This window comes from Neovison vison, chromosome 4 (assembly GCF_020171115.1).
Source record: "Neovison vison isolate M4711 chromosome 4, ASM_NN_V1, whole genome shotgun sequence".
Taxonomy (NCBI): domain Eukaryota; kingdom Metazoa; phylum Chordata; class Mammalia; order Carnivora; family Mustelidae; genus Neogale; species Neogale vison.
The window spans coordinates 154,765,720-154,793,441 of NC_058094.1; the positions used below are offsets into that span (position 1 = coordinate 154,765,720).

Here is a 27,722-nt window from a genome sequence, read left to right on the forward strand (position 1 = left end):
GAGCACTAAAAATAATTACATCAGAACAACAGGCACAGACCAGGAACTGTCCTGGGCGAATCAGGATAAAATGTTTCTCTCCTCACAGGTAGTCAAATCTCCTTACAAATAGAAACCTTCCCTTTCAGTCTGTACCACCTGCCAACTCATGTTAGAGAAGAACAAAAGAAAAGGTTGAAATGATCCAGTATAGTGTAAGGATCCCCAACGGGGGCAGGGAGGAGAAAGACTTAGGTTTTTGTCACAAATATGTTCAGCATTGACATGATTCCATTTTATTATTCATGCATTAATACATCTAAGGCTAAGTACCAGAAGAAAGGTCAGATACGGGTGCTAACTGGATTTACTGTGGTAATCATGGTGCCATACATACAAATATGGAATCAGGACCTGAAACTAATATACACCTGAAACTAATATAATGCTATGTCAGTTAGACTCACCTTAAAAATAAAAGGGAAGGTAAAGTTTCAGGAGTATCTAGAAGTGAGCTAAGTCAGGTCTAGCTGACTGATTCGTAAAGAAGGCAGCATGTAAATTGAGCATTGAATGAGAAGCAGGATTTGGCAGATGGGCACTCTAGCAAACGCAGAAGCTGTCAGTAATTAACTGGGCAAACCAAGAACAGTATGCTGCCGTATCACATCCTTACTATGGCTTTTCGACAAACGTTTCTTAAAGCTTACCAAGTGTCAAGTGCTTTTTGACATGCTGATGGATAAAACAGACAGCTATTCCTACTTTCAAGAAAATGTAGCCTGGGAAGCAGTAGGTTTTGATGATCTGTTTTTCAGAGCCCTTTTCCTAATTAGAGATAAATTTGGGAATTGTTGGCATATTTAAACTCACAGGAAATAGGTAAAAATCACTTAGGAAAAAGATATAGAAAGTTAAAAAGACACAGAACAGAATCCTGAATTATTCCAATATTTAGAAACAGGATGAAGTTCTCAGAGGGAAAAACAGGTGTTCTGAGAAGAGTAAATTAGAAAGAAAAAAATCTTTTCTCCAATTTAAGAATATAGGTAGAGCTCAGAGGAAATGAAGCTCGTCAAGATGTAGATCAGATAGGGCTTTAAGCTCCCTCATTATCCAACAATTATCACAGTAATTTCAAAATTATGAATAGCTTTCTCCAAGGAACCCTAAATGCTTTATGTGTCCCTTCTAATGTATCTCCTTAGGACTGTTATTAAATTATAAAATGATACATTATTGAAAGTGAAGCAATAAGGCCATTACCATCTATGCTATATTCAGTTTTAGATTTCCTGTGGGGAAATACTCCATTCTCCCCTTTCACTTTCAATGAGGTGAATCAAAGCAGAGCTACGATTCCAATCTTATTTATGAATATAAAATTAACTCAAAATACAGCTCATTCTTCTCAGCTCCCTCTTGGATAGTGTACTCTGTCATGCTGTCCATCATTTTTTAATGAATATTATTCAATACACTGTTTGGGTCCTGTTTCTGATCGCTTTTTATGTTAACTATTACAGAAAATTAAAATATGACTCGGGCTGGAGGTCAGTGCAAGGAGCAGCAGATATTTCCCGGAATTGCTAAGCCTCATCAGAGTTCAGCTGTCATCCTGTTAGGCTTTGGTATTCATTTATCCATTCAGATCATACTTATGAATCACCTACTATGTGTCAGATCCTGGACTTATGAGCCAGGCAGGAAAGGTGTCCGTGTCTAGGACACGGACTTTAGGAACTCAGAAATCTCTTGAAAAATACATGGTAATAAAGAGGAGATTATAATGCAATGTGACAAAGCGAATCCACTTTGGACACAATGAACCATTCACCACGTTATCCATTCCTCTTTAGGCTTCTATGACTTCCATTCCCGTTCACAACGCTATTCTATGACTTCCATGATCCCATGCCCTCTTTCTCCTTGTTCACTGGCCTTTCTCTCTCAATCTCCTTGACATGCTTTCTTCTCCTCTGCCTGTGTCCAAACTCTAAATGCTGGACTTCCCCAGGGCCCCCATCCTACCAATCCTCTTTGTACTTATCTGATCAAGTCCCTATTACAGAGCATCAGCCATGTAATGGTGATTCACAAATGTCTTTTCTCCATTCCTAATCTTTCTGCTGGTATCTAGATTTATATATTTAATGACTTCACGGACATCTCATCTTGGATATCTAAAATAATCTCAAGTTTTACCTATCCATTTCAGAGCTCTTTATTTTCACTTCTCCTCTCACTCCCCATCCCCAGAAAAAACATGCCTACTCCTCTACCTATTGTTCTCAGTTAATAGTACCATTATCTATCCATTAAATAAAAATCTAGAGTCGATCAAAGATGGGCTTCCTCATTCCTAATGTTCAGTGCATGAGCACCACTTCAAAAGATATATCCTAACTCTGACCACTTCTTACTATCTGTACTCCTCTCCCAAGCCATTCATCTTCTTCTCTTACGTCTTTCTTTATTGGTTTTCCTTGTCTTCATTCTTAGGTTCTTGGAGTTCCTTTTCCACATAGCGAGCTGTTAAAAGTGTAAATCTAGGGGTGCCTGCTGGAAAAAAAAAAATCTAGGGGTGCCTGAGTGGCTCAGCGGGTTAAGCCTCCACCTTCAGCTCAGGTAATGGTCTCAGGGTCCTGGGATCAAGCCCCACATCGGCTCTCTGCTCGGCGGGGAACCTGCTTCCCTTCCTCTCTCTCTCTGCCTGCCTCTCTCCTTACTTGTGATCTCTGTTGTCAAATAAATAAATCTTAAAAAAAAAAAAAAGTGTAAATCTAATCATAATATTCTCCGAACACTTTTTATTGATGACAGAATAAAATCTAAACACATTACCACAGTCCCTATGACCCTCCTAGGATCCAGACCCTATTAGCCCTCTTCAACTTTCTATCTTGCACCACTTTTCCCTTATCTTCTACGCATGAATGACATGCCATCAATTTCTCCCAAGAACATTCCAACCTTAGATACTCTCTTTTCTGCTCCTTCAGGGTAGAATATTCTTCCTCTAGAGCCTCAGATGCCTAGCTGCATATCTTAAAGCTCTGCTGAAATAGTGCTTCCTTAAAGAAGCCTGCCTCGGATCACCCTATCTGAAGAATCCTCCCAACCGCCATGACTCATTGTTCTCCATACCATTACCTTCTCTTAGTTTTTGTCATGGCACTTAGCACTATTTGAAGTTACTTTATTTGTTTGTTTGTAGCTCACTAGAGCAGCCTCCATGGAGGCAAGGATCATGGGTATGTTTTTGATGCTTTTAGCCTAGGTGCTAGATAAATGAATGAGTTGAGGTTCGAATCATATACTAAATGGATGTAAAAGAGTGTCATTTATTCTAATTTTAGGAGGTCAGCAAAAAATTATACATATCTTGAGCCATAAATAAGAATTAGTAAAGATGGACCCAGGCAAAGTGTATGAAAGATGCAAAGGAACATAGGCAAATAACATGGATTTTTCAGCAAATAGAAAACTGTTTGGTTCTCATGAAGCATAGAGCTTGAGAGGATGGTCTGGGGAGAGGAGTGGAGGGACAAGTGCTGGGGAGATGGAAGGGGTGTAAGAGAGTAGTAGTTAAGCACTTGTTAGGGAGGTAAAAGAATCACACTGTCAAAAGCATCAGTTCTCCAGCTAAAGAGTTTGAACTATTAAGGTTTAGACCTAGCAAATGTGATTTTAGGAAGATTTTTCCTGCTGCAGTGTACAGAAGGAATTGTGGAGCAAAGGATATTTCTCAGATAAGGTCTGGGAAATCATTTCCCAGGCTGAAAAAATCTCTGGAAGTACAACACGGTCTTTTCTGAGCTGCTTTAGAAAATGGAATAGTAAGGGAACTCACCTCATGGAGTTGTTATTGAACCTAAGAGAATTCCTATGTGGTAAATCTGGGAAGATGAAGAGAATCTGAGGCCTTCTAAAATTTCTTAACCTTTTCCTTCACCCTAAATGAAAAGACGGCAATTTTTAAATTATTCATAAACAGAACTCACAAACATGGTTTCAAAAGTTATCAATAATGAGATGTTCACAGCAATAATGCTAAATTTATCCAAGACATTGATACCACAAAAGGAACTATCTGGTAAGCAGCCTACAGCCAGAAAGGGAGTTTGGAACTGCTGAAGTAGACATGCAAGCCATTCCCATACATGTCCCCCAGGCATGTCTCCTTGGGCCATATTGCCAACCAGGGCATTCTTTCCAGTCTGGATCACTGCTTTCTATGGGGACAGCAAAAAAATGAATTCTTCCTCAAATGACCCATTTATAGAAATCCTCAAATCATACTGTGAGCATGTTCATTTATTTAGCCTCATCATTCATTATCATTCCTCATCATTCATTTAGTGAACAATCCCTGAAATGCTTACTGAGTGCTTCCTACTGTGCTAAACATTGAGAACGAGTAAGACATGGTTTCTGCCTTCAAGACAACCAAAGCAGTATGTGAAAATGACTATGACAGATACACTCAGAGCTTATGGAAGTACCATGAACAGATATGTAAATCAGACTGGAGGGATCCAGGACTCAGAGTAAGATAGGATTGGCCATAGTTAGGAACCAAGCACTGGATTCATGCACCCTGGCTTTGCTTCTGAGACTTTCACTTAGTAGTCCTGTGACACAACCCCTTTCATGTTCAGTCCCCACATCTGCCAAACGTCACTTAGGACCCCCTTTGTCAGGTTAAATTAAATGAGGTGATGTACGTAAAACACAAAGCTGGATACAAAGCATTACTCAAATACTCAAATACTCAATAGTGTAAGATTCCTTTCTTGTATGATTATAAAGAAGTGTCAAGAAGGTATCCAGTGGAGTATTTATTATTCAGAAAAAGATTCATGCACGCCAAATGGCTCAATACCCAGCAGATGCCAGCAGCTGTAGTCACTTCCCAGCAGCACCTGAAAGTCCAAAAACTAATTACTACGACCAGCAATAAAAGAGGAATTTCTGATCCAGCTGTGCTGTATAATGTGGGTCAACTTCCTAGGCAGGCAGATGTACACTGTGAACCAAAAGCTTCTCTTCCAGCCACCGAATCCCTATCTCATTGATCAGACCTCTGAAGGGCACTGGACAAAGAAGGCTGAGGCTGTTCCCCCGCCATCACAAGGTGACCCAAAGCACCCAACCCGGACCTCGTCGCTGTAAGACCTGTCCACTCGTGAAATGGATGCCTGCGGAGCCCACTCCCACAGCTCCCAACTCCTCTGTTAGAAAGAACACTTCACTTTACATGGCAATTATCACAGCCAGAGATGCCTGTGCCATTTCCTGAATTCATAGGATGAAAATGAAAAAGAAAGTAATAGCCGTCATTGTTTGTATGTCTTTATGCATGTGTGGGAAGCAGCAACTTTAAGGGGGGGGAGATCAGTTTTTCACCTTTCCCCTCTATTCTTGCAGCAAAGTTTTTGCAAATTTCTTCCTTCTCTAATCATACATTATCAAGAGAAGCTTTGAAAAGAGGGCTTTATATTCATTCCAATTGCTACCTTAAAAATGTTATGGCTTGTGTTTCGAATGAGTTACCACATCGCGCATTCAAGGAGGACAATCGCACACCCGAAAGCCAACAAAAGAAATGCTCCAGGGACAATTCTGAAACAGTCTGAAGAAAAGTATGAACCCTGACCATTGTGGCGGCAACAATCAGGGCTGGAGAGGCTGAGTGAAAACTAACGCCACGCTGCCCAGCAGGCCCAGGGGCGCGGACGCACTGGCAAGGCTATGATCAGCGAGCGAAGAATGGACTGGCCTCAAAGTGCGGCTTCGGCGGTGCAGTTCCTCAGACGCCTTTGATCCAAGATGTATAATGTTCTAACCCGTGAATGCCTGAATCACACACTGCCTCCGCCTCCTTCCAGAGTCCTCTGTCATTAGCTGTAAAATAGAAAGCCCTCGCTACCACGAAAATAGTAAAAACCGAAACAAAGGCAAAAAAATAATTTAAAAAAAAAAAAGGAAAGAAGAAAAATCCTGCCCATTCCACACTCCACAGAACGTACCCTGAAATCCACATGAAATCGAACTAGGAGGAGGAGATGTGAGGATGACCTCCGCCCGGTTCCAGGTGACCCTGGAGATGACAAAGATTCCACGCTGCCTGCCGTTGAATGCATTCTTCCCTCCCTTCCAACAATTACCTGGTCCCAGAGGGCCGTATTCAATTCCATTAACCAGAACAAAGCTCTCGTTTTCCACAATACGACTGCAGAGTTTTACCAAATAAACCTGCGAGCAGGTTCTCACAGTGACTTAAATTTATAGCCTGGTCTCCAGACCCGATACTCACACTTCTTTCTGTGGGGTAAGTTTTGATGTGAAGAAGATGTCTGGCCCACAACATAGGGAAAGGGTGGGAATCTCATGGGTAAGAAGACTGGGAGGTCAAAACTCGAGCGTGTGGCGATTTTTCTGAGAGCGGTGAGCGCGGCCTGTCATGGCCGCCACGAAGCGAGCTGCGCGCGCAGCAGGGCGGGGCCGCACTGACTTCCGGCAGGATCCCCGCCTCGGGATGGGCAGAAGACAGGCAAGAAGGTATTACCTTGTTTCAAAGTCATTGTTTTAAAATAAATAACAGGAAAGGATACCTGAAATAGGCTTTTCCAAATAAATTTAGCAAGTAGTATGTGTTGAGTACTTTTCACAAGCAGATAGTCAATTTTCAGTTTTCACGCAAAAGCCTTCAAGGACTGGCCCCAAATATACCAGGGCCCCTCAGAATGGCAAGACCATACTCACTGCGCTGTGCAGTAATATACTGTTACCTTACGTGTTTGTACACGAATTTCATCAACCGTATTAGCAGATGTTTGGGGAGGTTCCTTGCTTTCTGCCTTATATTCATTCTTTTTCTGATTCCTTTTTCCGTTGCCCCAGCACACATTTGTTAAGCGCTAAGTACTAAGGTGATCACAGTTAGTAAGACAAAATCCCGGTCATCAAAATTGTATAGGTTCGAGAAAAAAACAGGGTAGGAAAGCAGGCACGTCTACAGACCAAAACAGACTCCCCAAAGCAAACGCTTCCGGCCTTCCAGTACCTTGCCCTCTCAACACCCTCCAGTGGCCCCCCTCCAGCAAAAATGTCCCTAAATGTGCAGAGGGACAAAGTCCGGGGTTCTTTCTTCTTCACTTCCATAGCCAACGTTAGGTCCTACAGACAAAGTCCGGCATTTCTTCACTACCTCTTGTTTTCTACATGGGTATATGTACTGAGGTTCCTGTGATGATGCTTTGAACAGACCTAAGCCATTTAACTGAGGCTAAAAGCCAGCTGGCTGACCACACAGTGGCTTCACAACGGTGCACAGTGGTGCACTCGCTTATGTATTCATTCAACAAACATTTATCAACTGCCTACCAGAGGGTGCTCTCTTAATTAAGCCAGGACTCATGGGACATTCTCTGTGTGCTGGACACTGGACTAAACACACGCCAGCAACGGGACCAGTAAGTGATGAGACAGATTCCAATGCAAGCGGTCGATTAGACTGCAGGAAAAGTAATGCATGCCACAGCTCAGCCCAGAGCATGCTCTCCGTCCAAGAAAGGAAACAACTTAGTGAGGGTGAAGCATACTCTGCTGGAGGTGAACACATGGGCTCTGAGACCCCAGAAAGAGCGTTCATTGATGGCCATGCATCTCTGGTGTATTTGCATTTTCCACCAGCAGCCTCCTTAATTCATTCTCCCTCTGCTCATTTCAAAAAGAAAATCAAATTTAAAAATCTGTAATTTTGTTTCTAACTAGTGGGATTTTTTTCCTCTGTGCCTTGAGATTTACTGAGGTAATTACACTTGGCTTAAAACACCTGTTTTCTCAAGAACCTATTCTGTATTAGACACAATCGCTGGGGTGGAAAGACAAGTACATCATCAGCTGGCTGGTCAGCACCGGGAGGAAGCAGGCAGCCTAGAATTCCTGCCCACAGCCTCTCTTGCTCCACAAAGGCCCAGGGTCACCACATCTTCCTGTGTTTCAAAAAATAAATCTACACTTTTTATCTCAATGTTTTAATAAAAGACACTACTTCAGATATTTTGGAAATACAACAGAGGTATTCAATACAATAAGACGTATTCTTTAGGCTGGACTTAGCCTATAGATGCAAGGTTATAATTCCTGTGTGAAAGATGGTAAGGTTTGGCTTCTGCCTTCGAGGGGCTCATGACTTAGTGATAATAAAATAGAAAAGTGGAAGAGAGATAAGAAAAAAAATTATAATATGAGAGACAGGTGGTGAGCACCAAGGAAAAAGAATGCGATATACAAGGATGACAAAGAGGAATGATGCTTTCAGCCTGGAGGCAGCAAAGGGCAGGAGATGCAGTATCTGTGCTGGCCTTCAGGAGCGTGGACAACTTGGCAGGCATTCTGGGGAAGAAAGGGCATAGGAAGCACAGGGAATGATTTGAGTGAACCTCTATGGGTGGAAAAGTACAGCGTACACATGGGCAAAGAGGAAGCGGGCAGTGAGTTTTCCTTGTGGATTCTGAAGGGACAGGGCAAGAAGGATGCGGTGGCAGAGGGGCAATGGTGCAGGACCCAGGAATTCACAGCCATGCTTGATTTTGTGAGGTATGGTTCCAAGATACACTGTACATAAGATGGTAGGCTCCTTTAGTAAAGTGAACACATTAAAATGATATTGGGCATTCGGAAACTTTGGGAAAGGCTGCACATCCTATCAATTTCTGGATGACTTTCCAAGCAGACTGACTCACAAATTAGATGCTCGAAGGGCTAAATGCTACCTACAGAAATGAAACTCATTTAGCTGTGTTAATCCAGTTCATTTAATCGCAGAACTTTTTTTTCCTTTGGACATTTATATTTACCCTAAAAAGAACAAACAAAAAAAATTCAGTCAATTTTGCTAGATGCAGCAGGAAGGCAATTTAACCCTTCATGCAGTGGCGTGCTAAGATATTGGTGGTTGTGGTGCTTTAAAGACATTTTAAGAGGAACCAGAAAGACAAAGGCAAGAGACCGGATACAGAAAATCAGCTAGGAGCCTATCACAACAGTCCACAGGAATATTAATGGCCTCCTCTGATACACCTCTCTGTATATAGCAGACATCACTGGAGGTGCTATTCATATTCTGCATATGGTCATGAGAACCAGACCTGGGATGAAAACACGATCAATATCCAATTTCAGGGTAAAGATGGATCAACCAGAACTCACCATCACATCACCCTCCCCATCCTCCTCTCAGTTTCTTCTTTTTCTCTCTCTCTTTTTTTCTGCTCTCTTCCTGCCTTTTCTTGCCCAGTTCTGTACACCTGCCTGGTAACTCCAATTTGGAAGAAAATAAATATTTGATATTCAAATGCTGCTGTTAGATTCTTTTTTTTTAAGTATTTATTTATTTATTTGACAGAGAGAGAACACAAGCAGGGGGAGTTGGAAGGGAGAAAGGCTCCCCACTGAGCAGGGAGCCTGAAGCAGGACTCGATCCCAGGACACTGGGATTATGACCTGAGTTGAAGGCAGATGCTTAACCCACAGAGCCACCCAATTGCCCTAGATTTTTTTTTTTTTTGACTGAGATTCATTTCCCTCTCTTTCCTGCTTTCTTCCCTTTTCTTTAAGACTTATAGGTTAGAACTACCATGGAAAACAGGTGGTTAGCTCTGTGACGGGGCCAGTGGAGGGGGGCGGAGCACTAGGATGGGATTTTTTGCCAAATCCTCTTTCTCCTTTTCTTCTCCTGGGTTCTAAACACATAATGATGGACCACCAAGAGGAAATTAATTTCAGGTTTTGTTAATAACTAAGCCAGTACCCAATCTCCTCTCCCTACATCCTCCCTCATAGAAGACTTTTCTGATATTATGGCTAGAATACTGGGCAAAAGCCAGAGAGAAAAAGGCTTGGTTTCCCCCAAGCCCTTTCGAAAGGGCTGGATCATTAGAGCAGATTCCAAGCTTACTAACCCAAATATCCATTTGTATGAGTAGCAAATGGCAAGTCTTTCTCCCCGCCTGTCCTGTCACAGGTGGCACAGAGAGCTGGGGGAAGGTCAGCACCACCAGGCAAGTGCCACCCCATCTGTGCACCCTGGAAACCGGCCATGTGCAGTGGACATGAACATGGAGGTGAGGTTGGCCCCTCCGTCAGTAGGTTATTGGAGATAGAAGACCATCTGCCTGTCTCTTTCAGTTATGGTGATACTGTCATTGTTCTCCATGGAGGAGGAAAATATTATGGGAAAGGATGGAAATTAAGGAGGAGAAATTCCCTTTTCTTAGGGCTGGTGCTAAAAGATGAGCCAAGAACAAACGTGTTCCCCTTTCCCCAAATGGTGTTATTCTAGGAGAGTTGAACAAACCTTCTGGCCAAACCTCCTTCTGGCCAAACATCTTTCTCCCCTGAGACAGCAGATTGCACTGTCCGTGAACACTGTCCATTGAAAATCTCTTTCAATATGAATATCCCTGAAAGGCTTAACATCAACAGAATTTAGAACTTCAATGGGAATTGGTTTTGCTTAGGTCTACATGGGAAACTTGGGTATTGGGAACAAGAAGGAATGCTGGAAAAAAAAGAGGAAGAGAAAAAGGCAGTAGAAGATCCCCAAGGTTCTTTTGTCTACTTCATGTGGCGCACCTGCTTGGACACTGATATAAAAATACCCTCATCATCTCCAGTGATTTCAAGGATGACTTTAAATAAAGTCCTGGGTGTGAACAGTGCCCTATCCCCTGGCTTTTCAATAAAAACACTGTATGGGAAACATGGGAACATAAGCAAGAAAAAAATATGTATATGACTTTGTAATAAAGTTAATTTGGTGATAGAATAATAATATATCCCTTGAGCATAACAATTATATAGTATATATAATATAGAATTAATATATCAATATATATTGTAAGTATATATGTCATATAATATATGAATATATATTATATACTAGTATATAATAATTTTATCTGATATATGTAATTGTTATGTTTAAAGGAATATGTTTATCTACCACCCAGTTTTTTCTACCTTATGAATAACTGGAGGAATGGCAATGAGATTTGTATGAGCTAATATTATTTCTAAGGTTGGTCGCTTTCTAGGAGTATTTTCTATGAAGGAACAAAATAGCCATATTTATGATACCCTTATCAGCCTTATTTTTATAATAATTCAAAATAGAAATTATGGCACAAAGTGAAGAGAAGTTACTATTTTCAGATTTGCCACCTTAATTATTTCCAGTGGAATGGAAACCCTTTCAGGAAGATGTGAGTTTGGAATTTTTTGTGGCAATATAGGGATGTGCTTGATGACCTGACAAGGTCACTTGAAATCTTGTAGTTCAAAAATGCAGCCCCTCTCTGTGCAGACAGAAGACAGGCTATGTATGCTAAAGCGGCTTGGGAAAAACATGACAGGCCAACAACAGACTTGCATGCTGGGAGAAGTCATTTATTTTCCCTTGTAGTCTCTTCACATGATACCACACAGAGAGTCACATGCATGTCCATGCATGCATAAGACAGGAGAAGAGAAATTAATTTGCTTCCCCCATAGAAAATTTCAGTTACCTCGTGCTAAGCTGCTGAGCTTATCTTTGGAAAGTTCACCCGTGAAGAATATAATTTCTGCTTTTCATAGAAAGTAGTATGTTGTTTGCTTAAAATGGAAAGTTGGATTTATTAAGCATGCTTACTGTGACTATGTTCTTCAGTATATTAGCTCTGCTCCCATTTTTCAAGTGGCTTTTTTTTTTTTTTTAGTTGGCACTACTGAAATCCTCGAACTCCTCTGAATGAGATTTTCTCAGCCATTTTCACCTTCTGTCTCTAACACACTGCACTGAATTCTGCCGCATCCGAATCTGTGGCATTGCAGGGGAGGAGTGATGCAGGGCAAACCAACAGAGAACATAAGCCTTCTCTTCGTAAAGCCATGGATGGATATGTGCTTCCATCTGCTTTAGGGGAAAGCCTCCCCCCCCGCCGTTTTCTTCTTCTTTTTTTTAAATCTATGCTCTACTACTTGTTGTAGTCACGTAGTTAAAAAACGTGAGGACAGATTAAATTTGTTGTCAGAATTCACAATGTCTTTCCCCCAAATTGAAAACCTTTGGTGAGGGTTGCAAATCACGTGTTCTTGGGTGCTTTGGTTTGTGCAAGGGACATCCCATTAAATCGGAGAGAAGTCCCATCTTAGTTCTCCCCGCTAACATTTATTCTATATGCTGTGAGTCGGCTCCAAAGAGCCTGGGCCACCTACCCCAGCTACGTGCAACAGCTGCCATCTCTCCTAGGACAGGATTGATGGCCAGGACACATCCAGCTGAGGTAACCAGGTGTTCAAAAGGGGAGGAAAGGAAAACCAAGGAGATCCCTGTGAAATGGGGTCTCTGGTAGAGGTGGGGAGAACGCTCAGCACAGCTCTCATTGTGTGTGAAAAGGAGAGGACTTTGAAGGAGAATTGAAGGGAGCGTGTAAGCTGGAACTGTCTACAGGGAGAAAAAAAAAACCCAGGTAATAGGAAACTCCATACCGTAACACCATAAAGAATCGATCTGGTGTGGGGTTTTTAGTCCATAAAGAAGTGAACCATTATCAGATAATCTCTAGAAATCCCAACATATATTACCCTTGATGAGTATTTCTCTGTCTTGGTAGTGGTGACATTAATGGCTGGATAACATTGGCCATGCCAGTGTGTTCTGTGCGCCATAGACTAGGTGGCCCCACACTTACCCCCAAGGAGGTCTCTACCCCCGCTGGGACCAGCGACACCACCATCCCTGAGACCTCAACCAAAAATCTCTTCAGATGTTGTCAAATATTTTCTGGGGGCAAAATCACCCCTGACTGGGAAACTACAACCTAGACCCATGGTTTTTAACCGTGGTGGCAAAGTGATAGAGTAAATCATCAAAACAAAGGGGCCAAGGCCCATTTCCCTAAGATTAGTATTTCATTCAGAGATCAAAGTGTCTTTTAAGTTCCTACGATGATGCTCTTTGGTCTAATAAATGTATTCATCAGTTTTGGAAACAATTGGTAAAGACCTACTACGTGCCCAGCATTGCCTCAGGTGACCAGGGAACAGAGACGAACAACACATTGTCAAGGGGCTTAGGATTAAGGAAAGAAATGGACATGAAACAGCTACTCCTCTAATTTGTTATACTCAATTCTCTTAAAGCTAAACATACAGGACACTGTGTCAGCGCAGCAGGAGATCCTGATGACATGATGTCCAAGACGTCACTACACTTCCACCTGCACGGCTCAAAGTCAGTGACATCAGGGAAGTGAAGCCACCGGAGCTCAAATACGTAGATCTTTCAGGACTTTATGCTTATTCATACATTTACACACTTTTAAATACACACACTTCACTGCTATGTACATACCCATACAGATAAGCCCTGCACACACACACTTTGCTATCATATGCATACCCATTCATATAGGCACTTGTATACCACTTGTCACCACTGTATACACACACACATATGTACTTCATACCTCTCCCACATTCACTTCTGTGTACATGTACATACCTATATACACATGTACATACATTCATCACTACTGAGTACATATAGACACACTTGTACACATACATACACTTTAGTACTATTTTACATATCCATGCATATATGTACTCATACACACACATTCACTACTGTGCACATATACATACATAATACACTTGTGCCCCCCACACGCACACTTTACAGCTGTGTACATATCCATACATATATGCCCTTGTACACACACTTCATCACCATATACATAAACATGTATATACACTTGTACCCTCACACACACACTTTATTACTGTGTACATATATACACACACACTGTCCTACTACATATGTCTATATGTCTATATGTATATACATATACATATATCTATATACATATAGACATATAGACATATGTAGTAGGACAGTGTGTGTGTATATATGTAAATGGGCTTGTATGCTTATACTTCACCCCTGTATACATACACATATGTGTATACAGTTGTACCCACACACACACACAAACCCCACCACTCTGTTCATGTATGTACATACACATACTTGTTCCCACACACATATGACAAATGCCATGTGTATAGAACTAGTCATAGCAGCACATGGGGGATGGTCTCAGTGACTCGCCCACATCACCTTCACACTCTCTAACCTCATCTAAGACAGTGGCTCCTATGTAGAAGCATCTGCAATGCTGCCAGGAGCTTTCCTGGTCACAGGTCACCTGTAGCTAGAGCAGGTTGAAAGTGCCATGAAGCCACCATCCCTGGAAAAGCTATCACCAATGACAAACAAGAGTTGTGCTCCCCAAGCTGGTGGGTAAGCTGGGGTACTGGGTCTCTACTCCCAACTGATGCAGTTTCCCACATCAGTGAGAACTAAGGTGACTAGTTGTTCACCTAGTTGTTCACTAGGACCCCAGCAAGAACGAGACCCACCGGCACTCAGTGAAGCACGCTGTGAGATATTTTTTTTCCTGTCTACACCTTACTTTTCTACTCCCCTGCAAGCTCCCACATCAACTTTTGTACTCAAATCTAGTCTTGGAATTTGCTTCTGGGACAACCCAGTCAAAGATTCATCATTGTTTATATAAGCTCAAGATGTCATGAAAAGGGGGGGGGAGGAATGCCCCTCCACAGAAGCATGGATAAAGAAATGCATATAACAAAATACTATAGCTTCTGACCACTACTTGAATGAATCTCACCAAACTTAATTTTGAGCAAAAAATGTTACAAAACAATATATACTTTATGATGACATTGGTATAAAGTTTAACATCAGGCAAAACTAGTTCCTTGTACTAAAATGAATGATGGTGGCACCCTTTGGGGAGAAGGAACAGGAACGAGGGGATGGGTAATGCTCTATTTCTTAACAGCCGTCATAATACAGGCATATGTTCACATTGTAATAATTCACTTATTTTTGTAATTTTTCTATATATACAGTCTGTTTAAAAGTTTTAGAAAGTCTAAATATTCATCACAGAGTCTGTGGGAAAAGCAGTACATTATGTAACAGGGGCCGTGGGAGTGGGAACAGGTAGAAAACAATAGGATAACAGCACTATATCCCATTAAAGAGGATCCCTAAACCAAAGATTCAGGGGTCACCCTGAGACTTCCAGCTGAAGTAAACCAAGGAAGCAAAGGCTGACCCTGAGCCTGACCTCTGCACTGGGAGAGAAAGGGACTGGCATCTCACTAAGTTTGACTCATTGTGCCTTTCCTCCCCACACTCCACTCCTATCTAAGAGCACATTGATCCTTGCTGAGCTGTTTTGAGGGCTGAAAAATTCAGCAGTAATATGTGGAATAGATATAAGACAATCAGGATAATATGTAATAAAGCATTAGAAGCATAAGCTATACTAACTTTTCAGGACAACTTAAGAGAGTCCTTTTCCAAAGTCATTAATACCCACCTCGCAAGAAAACCTGATGTTCTTTCAATAGCTTCTCTCGAACAGTCCCTTTCACTCTGGACTATAGGTACTTACTAAGCATTTTTCCTATGTGAGACTGACCACCTTAGACATCTAGATGGTGCTTTGCCCCAGCAGCTAGGTTCCATTGATAAATAACCATGAGAAATGCATCCACAATTTTCTTCCTAATCGGTAGGGAAATTAATTACTGATACCAAGGATTCTTTCTTAGTGTTTCCTATTTCCTATCTCTCTGCTGCATGATGTTTGTAAATGATTCTTTGCTCTAAACAAAGGATTTTGGTTTCTTTACCTCTTGACCTCCAATAAGGTCTTTCAAGGGAGATGCCATTTTCTGTCCTTTCATTTATGTCTTTATTCCAATTCATCAGATTAGTCCACTGAAACCTCAGTGATTGCCTGGCTGGCAAATGTTGTAACTTGGAGCCGTGTTGCCGTTAGTAGCTTTTGCAATCTTCATTAGTATTTATGAATGTGAACTGAGGCCGTGGCAGTAATATTCCCATTACTGAAAGCCTGTTTAGAGCCACATTATTGTCTTACCTTAATTGGACTTCTGTCTGAGAGGCAAAAATAAAGAACTGATTTAATTGTCTCCTGCCATTGACCTACGATACTTTTAAGGCACGGGCTCCCCTCATCTCTACCAAATGGGCCTTAGGAGAGCTGGTCACGTTGGCACTAAACTTCTCAAATAAATCCATTAAAAACTGAGGTCAAAACTAATTGGATAATGAGCTGAACTTAGAAGTCATTCTCCTGACTTCGGGCAACATCAGCCTTCTTCTGAAAAGTTGGGACCTGATTTTGAGGAGGCAGACAGTGAAAGGACTTGAAATTGGGTTTTGGAGGTTACAGATCTTCCCACAAAAGAATTCTGCCATCCTTCCAGTTCCTTTTCCCTCCTCTCATTTGGGTTCTTTCACACTATTGCAACAACAAATGGATTTCTAATGATGTTTGCTCCCTTGGTGAAATTCAACTTTAGAAACAGGCAACTCCCCAGAGTCTCCTCACTCCAAAGACCCGTACAACTGATCTCCATGATTCTGGTTCACTGGACTTTATTTCCCAGGTGAGCCATTTGACTCAGAGGCAACTCTAAATGCGTCAAGAAGGCAATGGGATCAATACCCTAGAGCTTCCAAGCTCTCTGTCATTGGAGTGACTCCAGCAGCACCTGAGAAAGAGCCTGGTTTTCCTCCCTGCCCCCGCACTCCCCAGACTGGGCATGTTTGGAATAACCTCAGAAATGGCATTATTCTCTCTTGTGGACTATTTGACAGACACGGCTCATCTTTTTCTTCTAGGTTCTCCTTTCAGGCTTTGTCGCTGGAGTATAGCCTCGGCAACCTTTCACTCCAAGCTAACGCTTCCGCTGAGGGTTCAGAATTCGTGATGCATTTATGTGAAGTGCTTGCATGTATTTTCTGCATTCAAATGATTTAGACATTAGACCATACCTTGTGGTATATTGGACAAATTTAGTACCTGGTACACTGGTATTAAAAAACAAAATTTCACCAGAAGTACTATTTGTTCACCACCCTCCTTATCAAGCTCTTGTTACAATATTTGCAAAATATCATTTCCGTAAGTTACTTTGCAAGCTGTTGTGCGTGACCTTGCTCAATTATTCATCATGCTTTTTTAACTTTATAGTTTTATTTTTATCACAATACATGCACATAATTTTTACATGAATTCAACTAGCTTATGAGAAAGAACAACTGTCTCTTGCTTTTCTCTTTTTCTAGCCACATCCATTCTCCACAGATATTCACTTTGACTCTTTTGATAATGTCCTCACTCTATTTTCTCTCTCTTTCTGGAACTCTCGTTGATTGAATGTTGAAATTCCACAGAGTAGTCACTAGTTCTCCTGTTTTTCCTGCTTTCCTTCTCAGCATTTTTGTCAAACCTTGAGTTTTCTCAAATGTACCTTTCCATCCTTGTATTGAATTTCTAGTTCTGCTCTTTCTTTTCCAGAAGCTCATGACTGTTCTCTGATTGTTCCTTTTTAAGAAGATGCTGCACCCTTTTCTTGTCTCTCAGGGCACGTTCATGCTTTAAAGCGTTTGCCTTGCTCCTTGTGCTGTCTCTGTGGACTTCACATTTCTTTGTTCTGCTTGTTTCAGTCGCTCTCAGGTTAGAAGTTCACTCAAATGTAAAACTGATCGGCAATTTCTGTTTTCCTTTTTTTATTATATTTTGAATAGGTAACATATTCACAAGCCTCAAAATGTGAAAAGTCTATGAAAGAATTGAATAAAAGCTTCCTTCCTATATTTGTCATGCAACTGTTCTTTCTGATTCCGTGCCCATTGGTAACCACTTTCTTGAGCATTCTTCTGGAGTTCCATTGCATATAATAAAGAAAGGAATAGATTCTTCTATTTTTTCCATTTACATAAAGATTGCATATTAAACATTATAGTAAATGTACTGCTTTTGTTTACTTCTAATGGTGTCATTTTTATATTTGTTATATCTCCATAACATGTGATACCCAGAATGATTCCTCATTTCTTTTTGTAGCTATACAGTATTCAGTTTTCTCATTATTGATCATTTCCAGTATTCTTCTATTATAAAGTTCTGAAATAAATAAAACATTGAAAACATCATTTGACACAAATGCAAATATGTATATAGGATACATTCCACAAATTGGGGTTGCTGGTGAAATTCATGTGCATTTATAATTTTGAAAATCTATGTCAAGTTGCCCTCTGTTGGGGGCACACCAATTTACCTACCCACCAGCAGTGTGTAATGAGGCTTCTCTAGAGCCTCATTAGCAGAATAGGTGCACACATAGTTTTAATGTGCATATTAGTTTTCTATTGCCTTTGGAACAAATTATCACAAATTTTGTCACTTAAAGCAACATAAACTTATTAGCTAACAGTTCTTGAGGTTAGATCCAAAATGGATATAAAGTAAATTGCACCTTCACATATTTTGTTAAATGTATCCTGAGGTTTTTTATTGTGTTTGATGTCATTTAAATGGAGTAGTTCTTTCCCTGATTGTAATTAATATATATAAATTATTTATATTTTCCGTTATATCTTAGCAAATCTCCTAGTAATTCATTATATGGACAGGAGCAATTGATTGTAACTACATGCTCAGCCCCCAAATGTGCTAATCAGGAAAAATAAACACTAGCAACATTAGTCCCCTAGAGTGACAAGATTAATTAATATACCTTATTGTGTCTGGAAGAGCATATTCTCACATTTTAATATTTTAAATATTTTTATTATGAAATGTTAACCATACAAAGAATATACTTAGTTCAGTTTATGAAGAACAATAAAATAATCATTCACAGGAAACACTTCATCTGAACAAGAAACAGAAGATAATGGGTAACCATCTCTGTGCTCTTCCCGGGCCCATCCTTCTATATACATCCTTCTCACCCAATATGCATTATCCTGAATCTTATCTTTATCATTTATCTGCTTATTCTTAAAAGTTTATCACTTCTGTGTGCAACCCCTGAGTTTTGTTCATCTCAGAAGTTTATAAAAGTAGAGTCATATTGTCTTCTCACACAATATTGTTTCTAAAATACATCCATCTTTGTTCCCATTGCCACCATTAGTTTTATTTCATAACAATATGATATTGTGAATAATACACAAAATATTTTTTTGGTGCCAATTTTTTGGAAACTGAAGTTGTTTCCACTTGTGTTTCCCTTATACACAGTACTCACACCATTCATCTACATGTCTCTGGTACACATGTACAAGAATTTCTCTAGGGTACATGTATAAAAAACATGTATTAAAAAAACAGACACACGAGTATTTAACTTTACTACCAAATTGTATGCTCCAAATTGCTGTGTATGGGTTCCTTTTGCTCTATATATTTTGATATGGAATGCGCCAATTTTTTATAAAATAAAAGTTTATATGATTTTGATGAAACATATCATATAGTAAATATTTGGGGGCCATACAATCTCAAGTACAACTATTCATCTCTACTGGTGTAATGGGAAAACAGCCATAGATAATATGGCTTAACAAATGAGCATGATATGTTCTAATAAAACTTTATTTACAAAATAGGTAAGAGGCAGAATGTAGCCCATGGGCTATAGCTTGCCAACTCCTACTCTATACATACTTCAGTATAGTTATTTCACTTTTAAAGAATTTTAATAGCAAATATGTTAGCAAAAAAGAAATAGAGACAGATAAAATAAATATGATGAACTATTAACAATTAGTTAATTCTAGGTGATCCCAATACTGTGGTGTCCCCTGTATTTTTCTTTTATCCTTTTGGTAGGTTTGAAATTTTTCAAAATAAAAAGGTAGAGAGGAAAAAAAAAACTGATGAAAATCTAAATATATTCTGCTGCTCAGCTTTAAAATAGTCTCGCGAAAATAATGGCAACATTCTGCAAAAGCAAGAGCTAAAGTCTTTATCTATGATCTTTTAAAAATATATTAATGGTCAACATCTTACAACAAGAAAAAATGTGGGAATTGAAATGTTATTAGCTTAGCCTCAGAAGTAGGAAGCACTATCAAAATTCTTATGTTAACATCAAACTCAGTTTCTTTATTTTATGCTTAACAAATCATTAAAAATTTTAAAGACTCCTTTCATATATCACAAATAAGTGAAACCTTGAATATTTTAACATGTTTTACATCAAATGCAAGAACCTCAGATGTGTTATTTATTCTGTTAACCTCAACTAGCCAGTCTCCTCTAATATCCAGTTGATGACCTTAGATCATTTCCAGAAAAGATTTGTAAAAGGAATGTTTTCTATTTCTAGTGCTTATACTGTTAGCTCACAGGTCAACAGCCTTATCCATAACACTTTCCAGCTCAGATAAGACAAAGCAAGCATTTTTTATCATCTATCAAATAAATTACTCTTAAGAAACTTTAAAATATTTGTTAAAATAACGAAGAACTTGGGGCTCCTGGATGGCTCTAGTCATTAAGCGGCTGCCTTCGGCTCAAGTCATGATCCCTTGATTCTGGGATCAAGCCCTGTATCAGAGGACCTGCTCAGTGGGGAGTCTGCTTCTCCCCCTCTCTCTCTGCCTGCCTCTCTGCTTGCTTGTGATCTCTGTCTGTCAAATAAATAAATAAAATCTTTGAAAAAAATAACAGAGAATCTTAATTAAGAATGTAAAACACATAGAATAATCTGATAACAGTTGAACATTGGTGGAGATTGATTGCATAGCTGAGAGTAAACAAATTAATAACACATCTGAAGTTATTACACTTGATGTAAAATGTGTTAAAATATTAAACATTTCATTGATTTGTAAAATAAATGGAGTAACATATGAAAGGAGTCCCTAAAACTTTAGTGATAGACCAAACAAGGTTTGTTTTATGTAACGTAAGAATTCTGATGCTGATTCCTACTCCTAAAATTATAGTAAGAAGTTGTTTCAACTCCTGTTTTCACTCATCCCAACAGATATTAGAGCATAGTCTGAAATTTGTATCATTGGCAAAAAGATTATACCATTGTAGAAAGAGATGAAGAGAAAAAATAAATACCATAGACTTAATTATCATATAGTTTCATATCTGGCAAGTGCTAAAAATATGTAGAAAATGTTCATTTTATATTTTTATATTACTTTATTTATAATTTTCATTTATAATTTGAAGATTAAAAAAACAGAGTCAAAAAGATTAATCTGACTGTTAAAGGACAGAGATGAGAATCACATACAAGTCATCTAAATCCCAAATTGTGCCCTTATACCACATCCCTCTGTCTCACTATGAGCTCAAAGCCATTTCACAGCTAGAATATAGACACACATAGGCATATGTGATGGGGTCGTGTAATGTGACAGAAAGCTAGGTAAAGATTAGTTAGTAAAGTTGAAATGTAAAAAAAAGATCCAAAAACCAAAAAGAGAAAAAAAGAAAACAGTTGAATTGCAACTAAGATAACAAAATCATTGAGAGAAAAAAAAAACCATAAATGAGGAATACATTTGGTGTATTGGACTACACTTGCTAACAGATTTTATATGTGATCTGAAACATCATGGTAAACCACCCAATGCAGGCCACCAAGGGCATCTATGAGCCCTAAGCAGGAGAGGGCTACTTGGTAAATTGTCAAGTCTCCTTTCACCAAGTAAGTCAATGAGGGACACTTCTCCTTCATAAAGTATCTCACCCAAGAAGGGTAAGATGTTTGCCCCCTGGTTGGAACAACGTGAACCCCAGAGAAGGTGGAATGGAGTTCAGGAAGAAGGCAACAAAGACAGAAAACCCCTGCAGAGTAAGGACACAGTGTCTTCCATATTCCATTTTCTCATTGCATGGCAGGGTTCTAGCTGCACACATTAGCTAGGCGATATTTCTCAGCCCCTTTTGACATGAGTGTAGCCCTGGAAAACTCATTTCTACTGAATGAGATGTGAATGGAAACAGATACACTTCCAGGTTTACCCTTTTAAGAAGGAGGGACACCTGCTTCACATTCTCTCCTTCCACTGGATGGATACCGATGATGAGGAGACCCTGCAAATTGGCACAGCCTCAAGACGAAAGGAACCTGGGCTCCCAAATCACCCTGTGGAGGAGAGACACCCACCAACCCAGATCTCATGAGGGAGAAGTAAACGTCTCTGTTTTTGAGCCATTGAACAATTTGGGGTCTACTTATTGACACAGGCAACCCTAGTCTAACTAGTAGAGTCTGCCTGTGCACCTGTAGATATCAGCAACATTCTTCTTCTACACCCACTGAAAGCATAGAGATGGACAATGTGAAATAGTAAGCACACAGACCAAAGCAGGTAGCATAAAAACAGAAGGTCAGGGTGGCCCAGACACTGGCAAGAGAAACATGATGAGCAAACAGCTGGATGAGAGGAAACATAGATGCTCGGAGAGCTGCTCTTCTTGAATCCTTGCAGCAAGCTGTGAGACAGGGAGAGGACTCTGGACACTGTATTGTCAGAAACAAACTTTAATGCACTGTCACCTAGCTTCCATATACTGTTGGTGCCTTTAAGGTATCCAGGCCAAGTATGTTTATGAGAATATAAACGTGTTACATAGAGCATGAATATACCCCAAATATGAAAATATTAGGGTTAAATGATTGTAGGTGGGTTACCATTTTTTCCTTTCTGAGTCATCTGAACTGTTTAAAAGCATACCATAGGCAGCCACTGTAGAAAATATTATGGAGATTCCTTTAAAAATTACAAAGAGAAATACTCTATGATCCAGTAATTCCACTACTTGAATATTTACCCAGAGGAAAAAAACACACTAATTCGAAAAAATAGTGTTTATTGCAGCTTTATTTACAGTAGCCAGGATATGGAAGCAACCCAAGTGTCCACTGACAGATGAATGGATAAGAAAGATGTGGGGTGTGGGGTTCATTGGTTTTACCATGTGTACCACAATGAAATATTACTCAGCCATTAAAAAGGAAACTAGATTTTTGCCATTTGTGACCCCACGGATGACCTCAAAGTCATTATGCTAAGTGAAATAAGTCAGACAGAGAATAGACAAATACCATAGGATTTTACTTGTATATGGAATCTAAAAAGCAAACCAAATTTTAAAAATGCAAAAACAAGACTCTTAAATACAGAGAACAAAATGGTGGTTGCAGAGGGGAGATGAGTGAGGGGTTGGGGATTAAAGGTACAGAATGGGATTAAGAAGTACCAATTTGCCTGTAAAGTGACTAATTCATGGAGATGTAAATTATAACATAGGGAATTCAGTCAATAATATCATAATAATGTTGTATGATGACAGATGGTGACTATACTTATTGTGGTGAGTGCTGAGTAACGTATAGGACTGTTGCATCCTTATGGTATAGACCTGAAATGAACATAATATTGTATGTCAATCATACTTGTTTTAAAAAACAGTTTAAAAAGGCAGCATACTGTACATTTGTAATGAGAAGCTTTTTTCTTTATTTTGAGAAAAATTCTTCGCATTAATTCTCTATTTTCATGAAAACATCTAACACTTTGTTGTCTATACACCATAAATAGGTAATAAGGATGAGACACAAAGTTGTGCCCAGTTCCTACAGTGAAATCTTTAAGGGAATGAATATTTACACACGGCAGAGACTCCAACTACATGTCTGCCAGTTCCTCTGTTACATAATCAGCTCCTTTGAAGGCAGGCGCTGTATTGTGCTCAGGATTTTCCCAAGCACTTGGCACACAGGAGGCACTGGAAATGTGAAGTGAATGAATTCGTAAATACACGAGTACTCTAGTAGCTTTTAATGTGTAAACTCCATGGTAGTCAATTATTTCAGCCTTGGAATCCCTGTTTGCTGTTTTTTCAGTTTTGCCAGAAGCCGGGCATCAAGTCATTGATCTCTCCTTCAATGTCTAAACAGTGTTTTTTGTTTTTTTTCCCCCTTTCACTTTACATGTCACAGCTCCATTCAATCCAAATAAAGGTGCGGATAGCATTGTCAAGTTCGACACTTTTGGAGATGGAATGGGACGGTACAACGTGTTCAATTTCCAGTATGTGGGTGGCAAGTACTCCTACCTGAAGGTCGGTCACTGGGCAGAAACCTTATCCCTGGATGTTGACGCTATCCACTGGTCCCGGAGCTCAGTCCCCACTTCCCAGTGCAGTGACCCCTGTGCCCCCAATGAAATGAAGAACATGCAACCAGGGGATGTCTGCTGCTGGATCTGCATCCCCTGTGAGCCCTACGAATACTTGGCTGACGAGTTTACCTGCATCGACTGTGGCCTCGGGCAATGGCCCACTGCAGACCTGTCTGGCTGCTATAATCTTCCCGAGGACTACATCAAGTGGGAAGACGCCTGGGCCATCGGTCCGGTGACCATCGCTTGCCTGGGTTTCATGTGTACCTGCATAGTCGTGACTGTTTTTATCAAGCACAACAATACACCCTTGGTCAAAGCCTCAGGCCGGGAGCTCTGTTACATCCTGTTGTTTGGGGTCGGTCTGTCCTATTGCATGACCTTCTTCTTCATCGCGAAGCCATCCCCAGTCATCTGTGCACTGCGCCGACTAGGGCTAGGAACATCCTTCGCTATCTGTTACTCAGCCCTGCTGACCAAGACAAACTGCATCGCCCGCATCTTTGATGGGGTAAAGAATGGCGCTCAGAGGCCGAAATTCATCAGCCCTAGTTCTCAGGTTTTCATCTGCCTGGGTCTGATACTGGTGCAAATTGTAGTGGTGTCTGTGTGGCTGATCCTGGAGGCTCCAGGCACCAGGCGGTACACCCTCCCAGAGAAGCGGGAAACAGTCATCTTAAAATGCAATGTCAGAGATTCCAGCATGTTGATCTCGCTGACCTACGATGTCATCCTGGTGATCTTATGCACCGTGTACGCCTTCAAAACTCGGAAGTGCCCAGAAAATTTCAACGAAGCTAAGTTCATCGGTTTTACCATGTATACCACGTGCATCATTTGGCTGGCCTTCCTCCCTATATTTTATGTGACATCAAGTGATTACAGAGTAAGTCTTTGAATGGTTTCTTCTTTTCCTTCTTCCCTTATCCTGCCAATATTTTGCTATGTAGGATTTGAAATAGACCTATTTCATCTCATTTATTAGGTTGGTAACTGCGAATGCCATGATGAACCATCTTATTATATATGGAAATCAATCCAATATATTTTAAAAGCACTTAATTAGTGAGTATAATACACAAAGCACTGTGCTAGTCACAGAAAGGAAAATAAATGTAAATGACATGGTCATTTAAGCAATTTGTAATCTTGTAGGAGAAAAATATAATACACACGCCCACCTAAAACTTTTAATTACATTTAGAAAGTGATTCACCAGAGGGTAAGAATTAAACCACTAAGAACCTGATGAGAATACTTCAAGTAAGATGAAAGAGGACCTGGCTGCCACAGATTAATCCATAAATTAAAAGAGACTTCCAACATTAAGCCAATATCAGATCTAAACACTGTGACTCAAGCTTCAAATAAGCATCATTACTTCTCTAAAACAGATTAAAACAAAATGTTAATTTGTTACACTTGTTATACAATTTTAGTTTCTGTAGGTGTGTGCTGCATATTCCTCGAACTAGTTAAAAATATTACTGCATAAGTTCAAGTAACCTAATGAAGTCATTATTCATAAAGTCTCTAGCAATGCATAGTTCAAATTTCTGGGCATCAATATAATTCTTCTCTTCTGAAAGAAACAGTTTGTCATTCTACCATAATTTCTTAAATTGTTGAAACCATCCATCACTCACTTTTGCATATATTTCTGATTTTAGTATCTTCTGAGGAGTGAGTTTAAGAATTTTTTTTCTCTTGAGGCAACTGGTCTTATTCTCCGTATTTCTTAAGTTGTCATAAAGTTTTCCAGAGGCAAAACATTTCCTTGTTACCTCATAATTTCACAAAGTAAAGTGCTGCTGTAGGCTGTAACCGTCCCCAAATCTTCTGTTTACCAGCAATTTCTGTATTACCGAAATCTTGAATATTGCAGCTCAAAAAGAAGACAAAGCTATTTAAAATATGGCCTCAAGAGACTCGCAAAGCTCAATGTTGCTTGTCTTTTAAATGATTCGTAACCATGTGATTCAAACTACAGACTAAACTAAAGGAAGAACAGGGAAAATAACTTAAGTTCAGGGTTGGGGTAATGGTCAGGCATGCTACGACCACTGTAAAAAAAAAAAAAAAGTTGGAAAATGTGTCAGTGGAGAAAACATCAGAACTGAATCAGCAAAATCAAAGGTCATATCACATGAGCCACAAGGGGGTTAGAACTGAGAGAGTGGGGATTAAGATGGACAGCTAGAGCTAATGCATTTTAATACTGCCATCTCCATCCTTTGTCTACACGTTCACAGCCACTCCTACAGATCTGGAAGGACTTAAGTTCTTAGGAAGCTATCTTCAGCAGACATGATTTAGGGTATGGAGACTGTGAACCAATTACTATATTAATTATTTAACCCAGGATATGTGATTTGAAACTATCCATTCTCCAAAAAGCTACCAAGAAAAAAGAGCAGATGATACTACTGAGAATAAACAAATAGCATTATGAAAATTTAATTTTATTGAATAAATTAATGTTTATTTCTAAAAGACAAAAAAAAATGACTTTTTTCCTATCACAGGATAGCAATATAGGAGATCAACTGACTCAAAGGAATTAGCAGACGATACCAGAAGTTTTACCATGTGGCCTAAAGCAAATGGGCAGAGGTTGCAGAGCATTTTTGGGTCCAAGCTAATTAAGGCACCCAATCACACTGAAATCATCTGAGGCCTCACTCCTTGCAAATAATTCCAATCCTAAATTTGCAAAAGAAACAAGAAGATAGAATGGAGACTCCAACATATTGGTTTTCAACTTTGACTGTGCATTGAATCAATGGAGTAGCTTTGGGAAAAAATGTATTGGTACCTGGAACACAGTCCCAAAGATTCTCATTTAATTGGCCTGGGCTGTGGCCTGGACAACTGGATTTTTCAAAGCTCTCCAAGGGAGTAATTTGCAGCCAAGCCTGAAAACCACTGCCCTACTGAATCACATGCTCTTATTGTCCCACAGATGTCTTTAGGTTGGCATGTGCTGTTTTGAAATTCTTTGAAATATTTGTCAAAATTAGAAAAACTGAGGAATTTTATACAAATATTTAAATTCTTAGTTTTTCTCTTTTTTTTAAAAAAAAAAGCTGGTTCCTTTAATATTTTATTTTTATTTATTTAACAGACAGAGATCACAAGTAGGCAGAGAGGCAGGCAGTGGGGAAGCAGGGAAGAAGGCTCCCTGCTGAACAGAGAGCCCAATGCGGGGCTTGATCCCAGGACCCTGAGATCATGACCTGAGCCGAAGGCAGAGGCTTAACCCACTGAGCCACCCAGGCACCCCTTCTTGGTTTCTCTTAACGGACTCAAATTCCTGAATGCAACATTGAGCCAGACCTTGGTGTTTATGCCTCTAGACAGAGCACACAGCTACCAACCCTGGAATCTTACAACTGGCTCCCTTCACTTAGGCATATGCATGAACCTATAAGCACTTGAACTTGAGACCACTGTTCTAGAAATTCCAGTACAAGAATGAGATTTAAAATGCCCCAGAGGGAGACCAGGTGTTTCAGATAGAATGAACAGCATTAGAAAAGTACTCAGCCAAATATTTACAGGCAGCCAGTAGGAGTTTGGCCATCAAACAGTCAACAAGGTCTATGACTCAGTACGT

General features: G+C 39.9%; 1 protein-coding gene across 1 annotated transcript in view; it reads left to right on the forward strand.

The window, feature by feature from the left end:
• The window catches only part of GRM3 (glutamate metabotropic receptor 3), a 222,517-nt gene that overhangs the window by 172,035 nt on the left and 22,760 nt on the right, over positions 1–27,722 (forward strand). Inside the window, exon 4 of the mRNA XM_044245930.1 lies at positions 23,926–24,992. Within this exon, the coding sequence (XP_044101865.1) occupies positions 23,926–24,992 (1,067 nt within the window). The remainder of the gene's footprint in view (positions 1–23,925; positions 24,993–27,722) is intronic.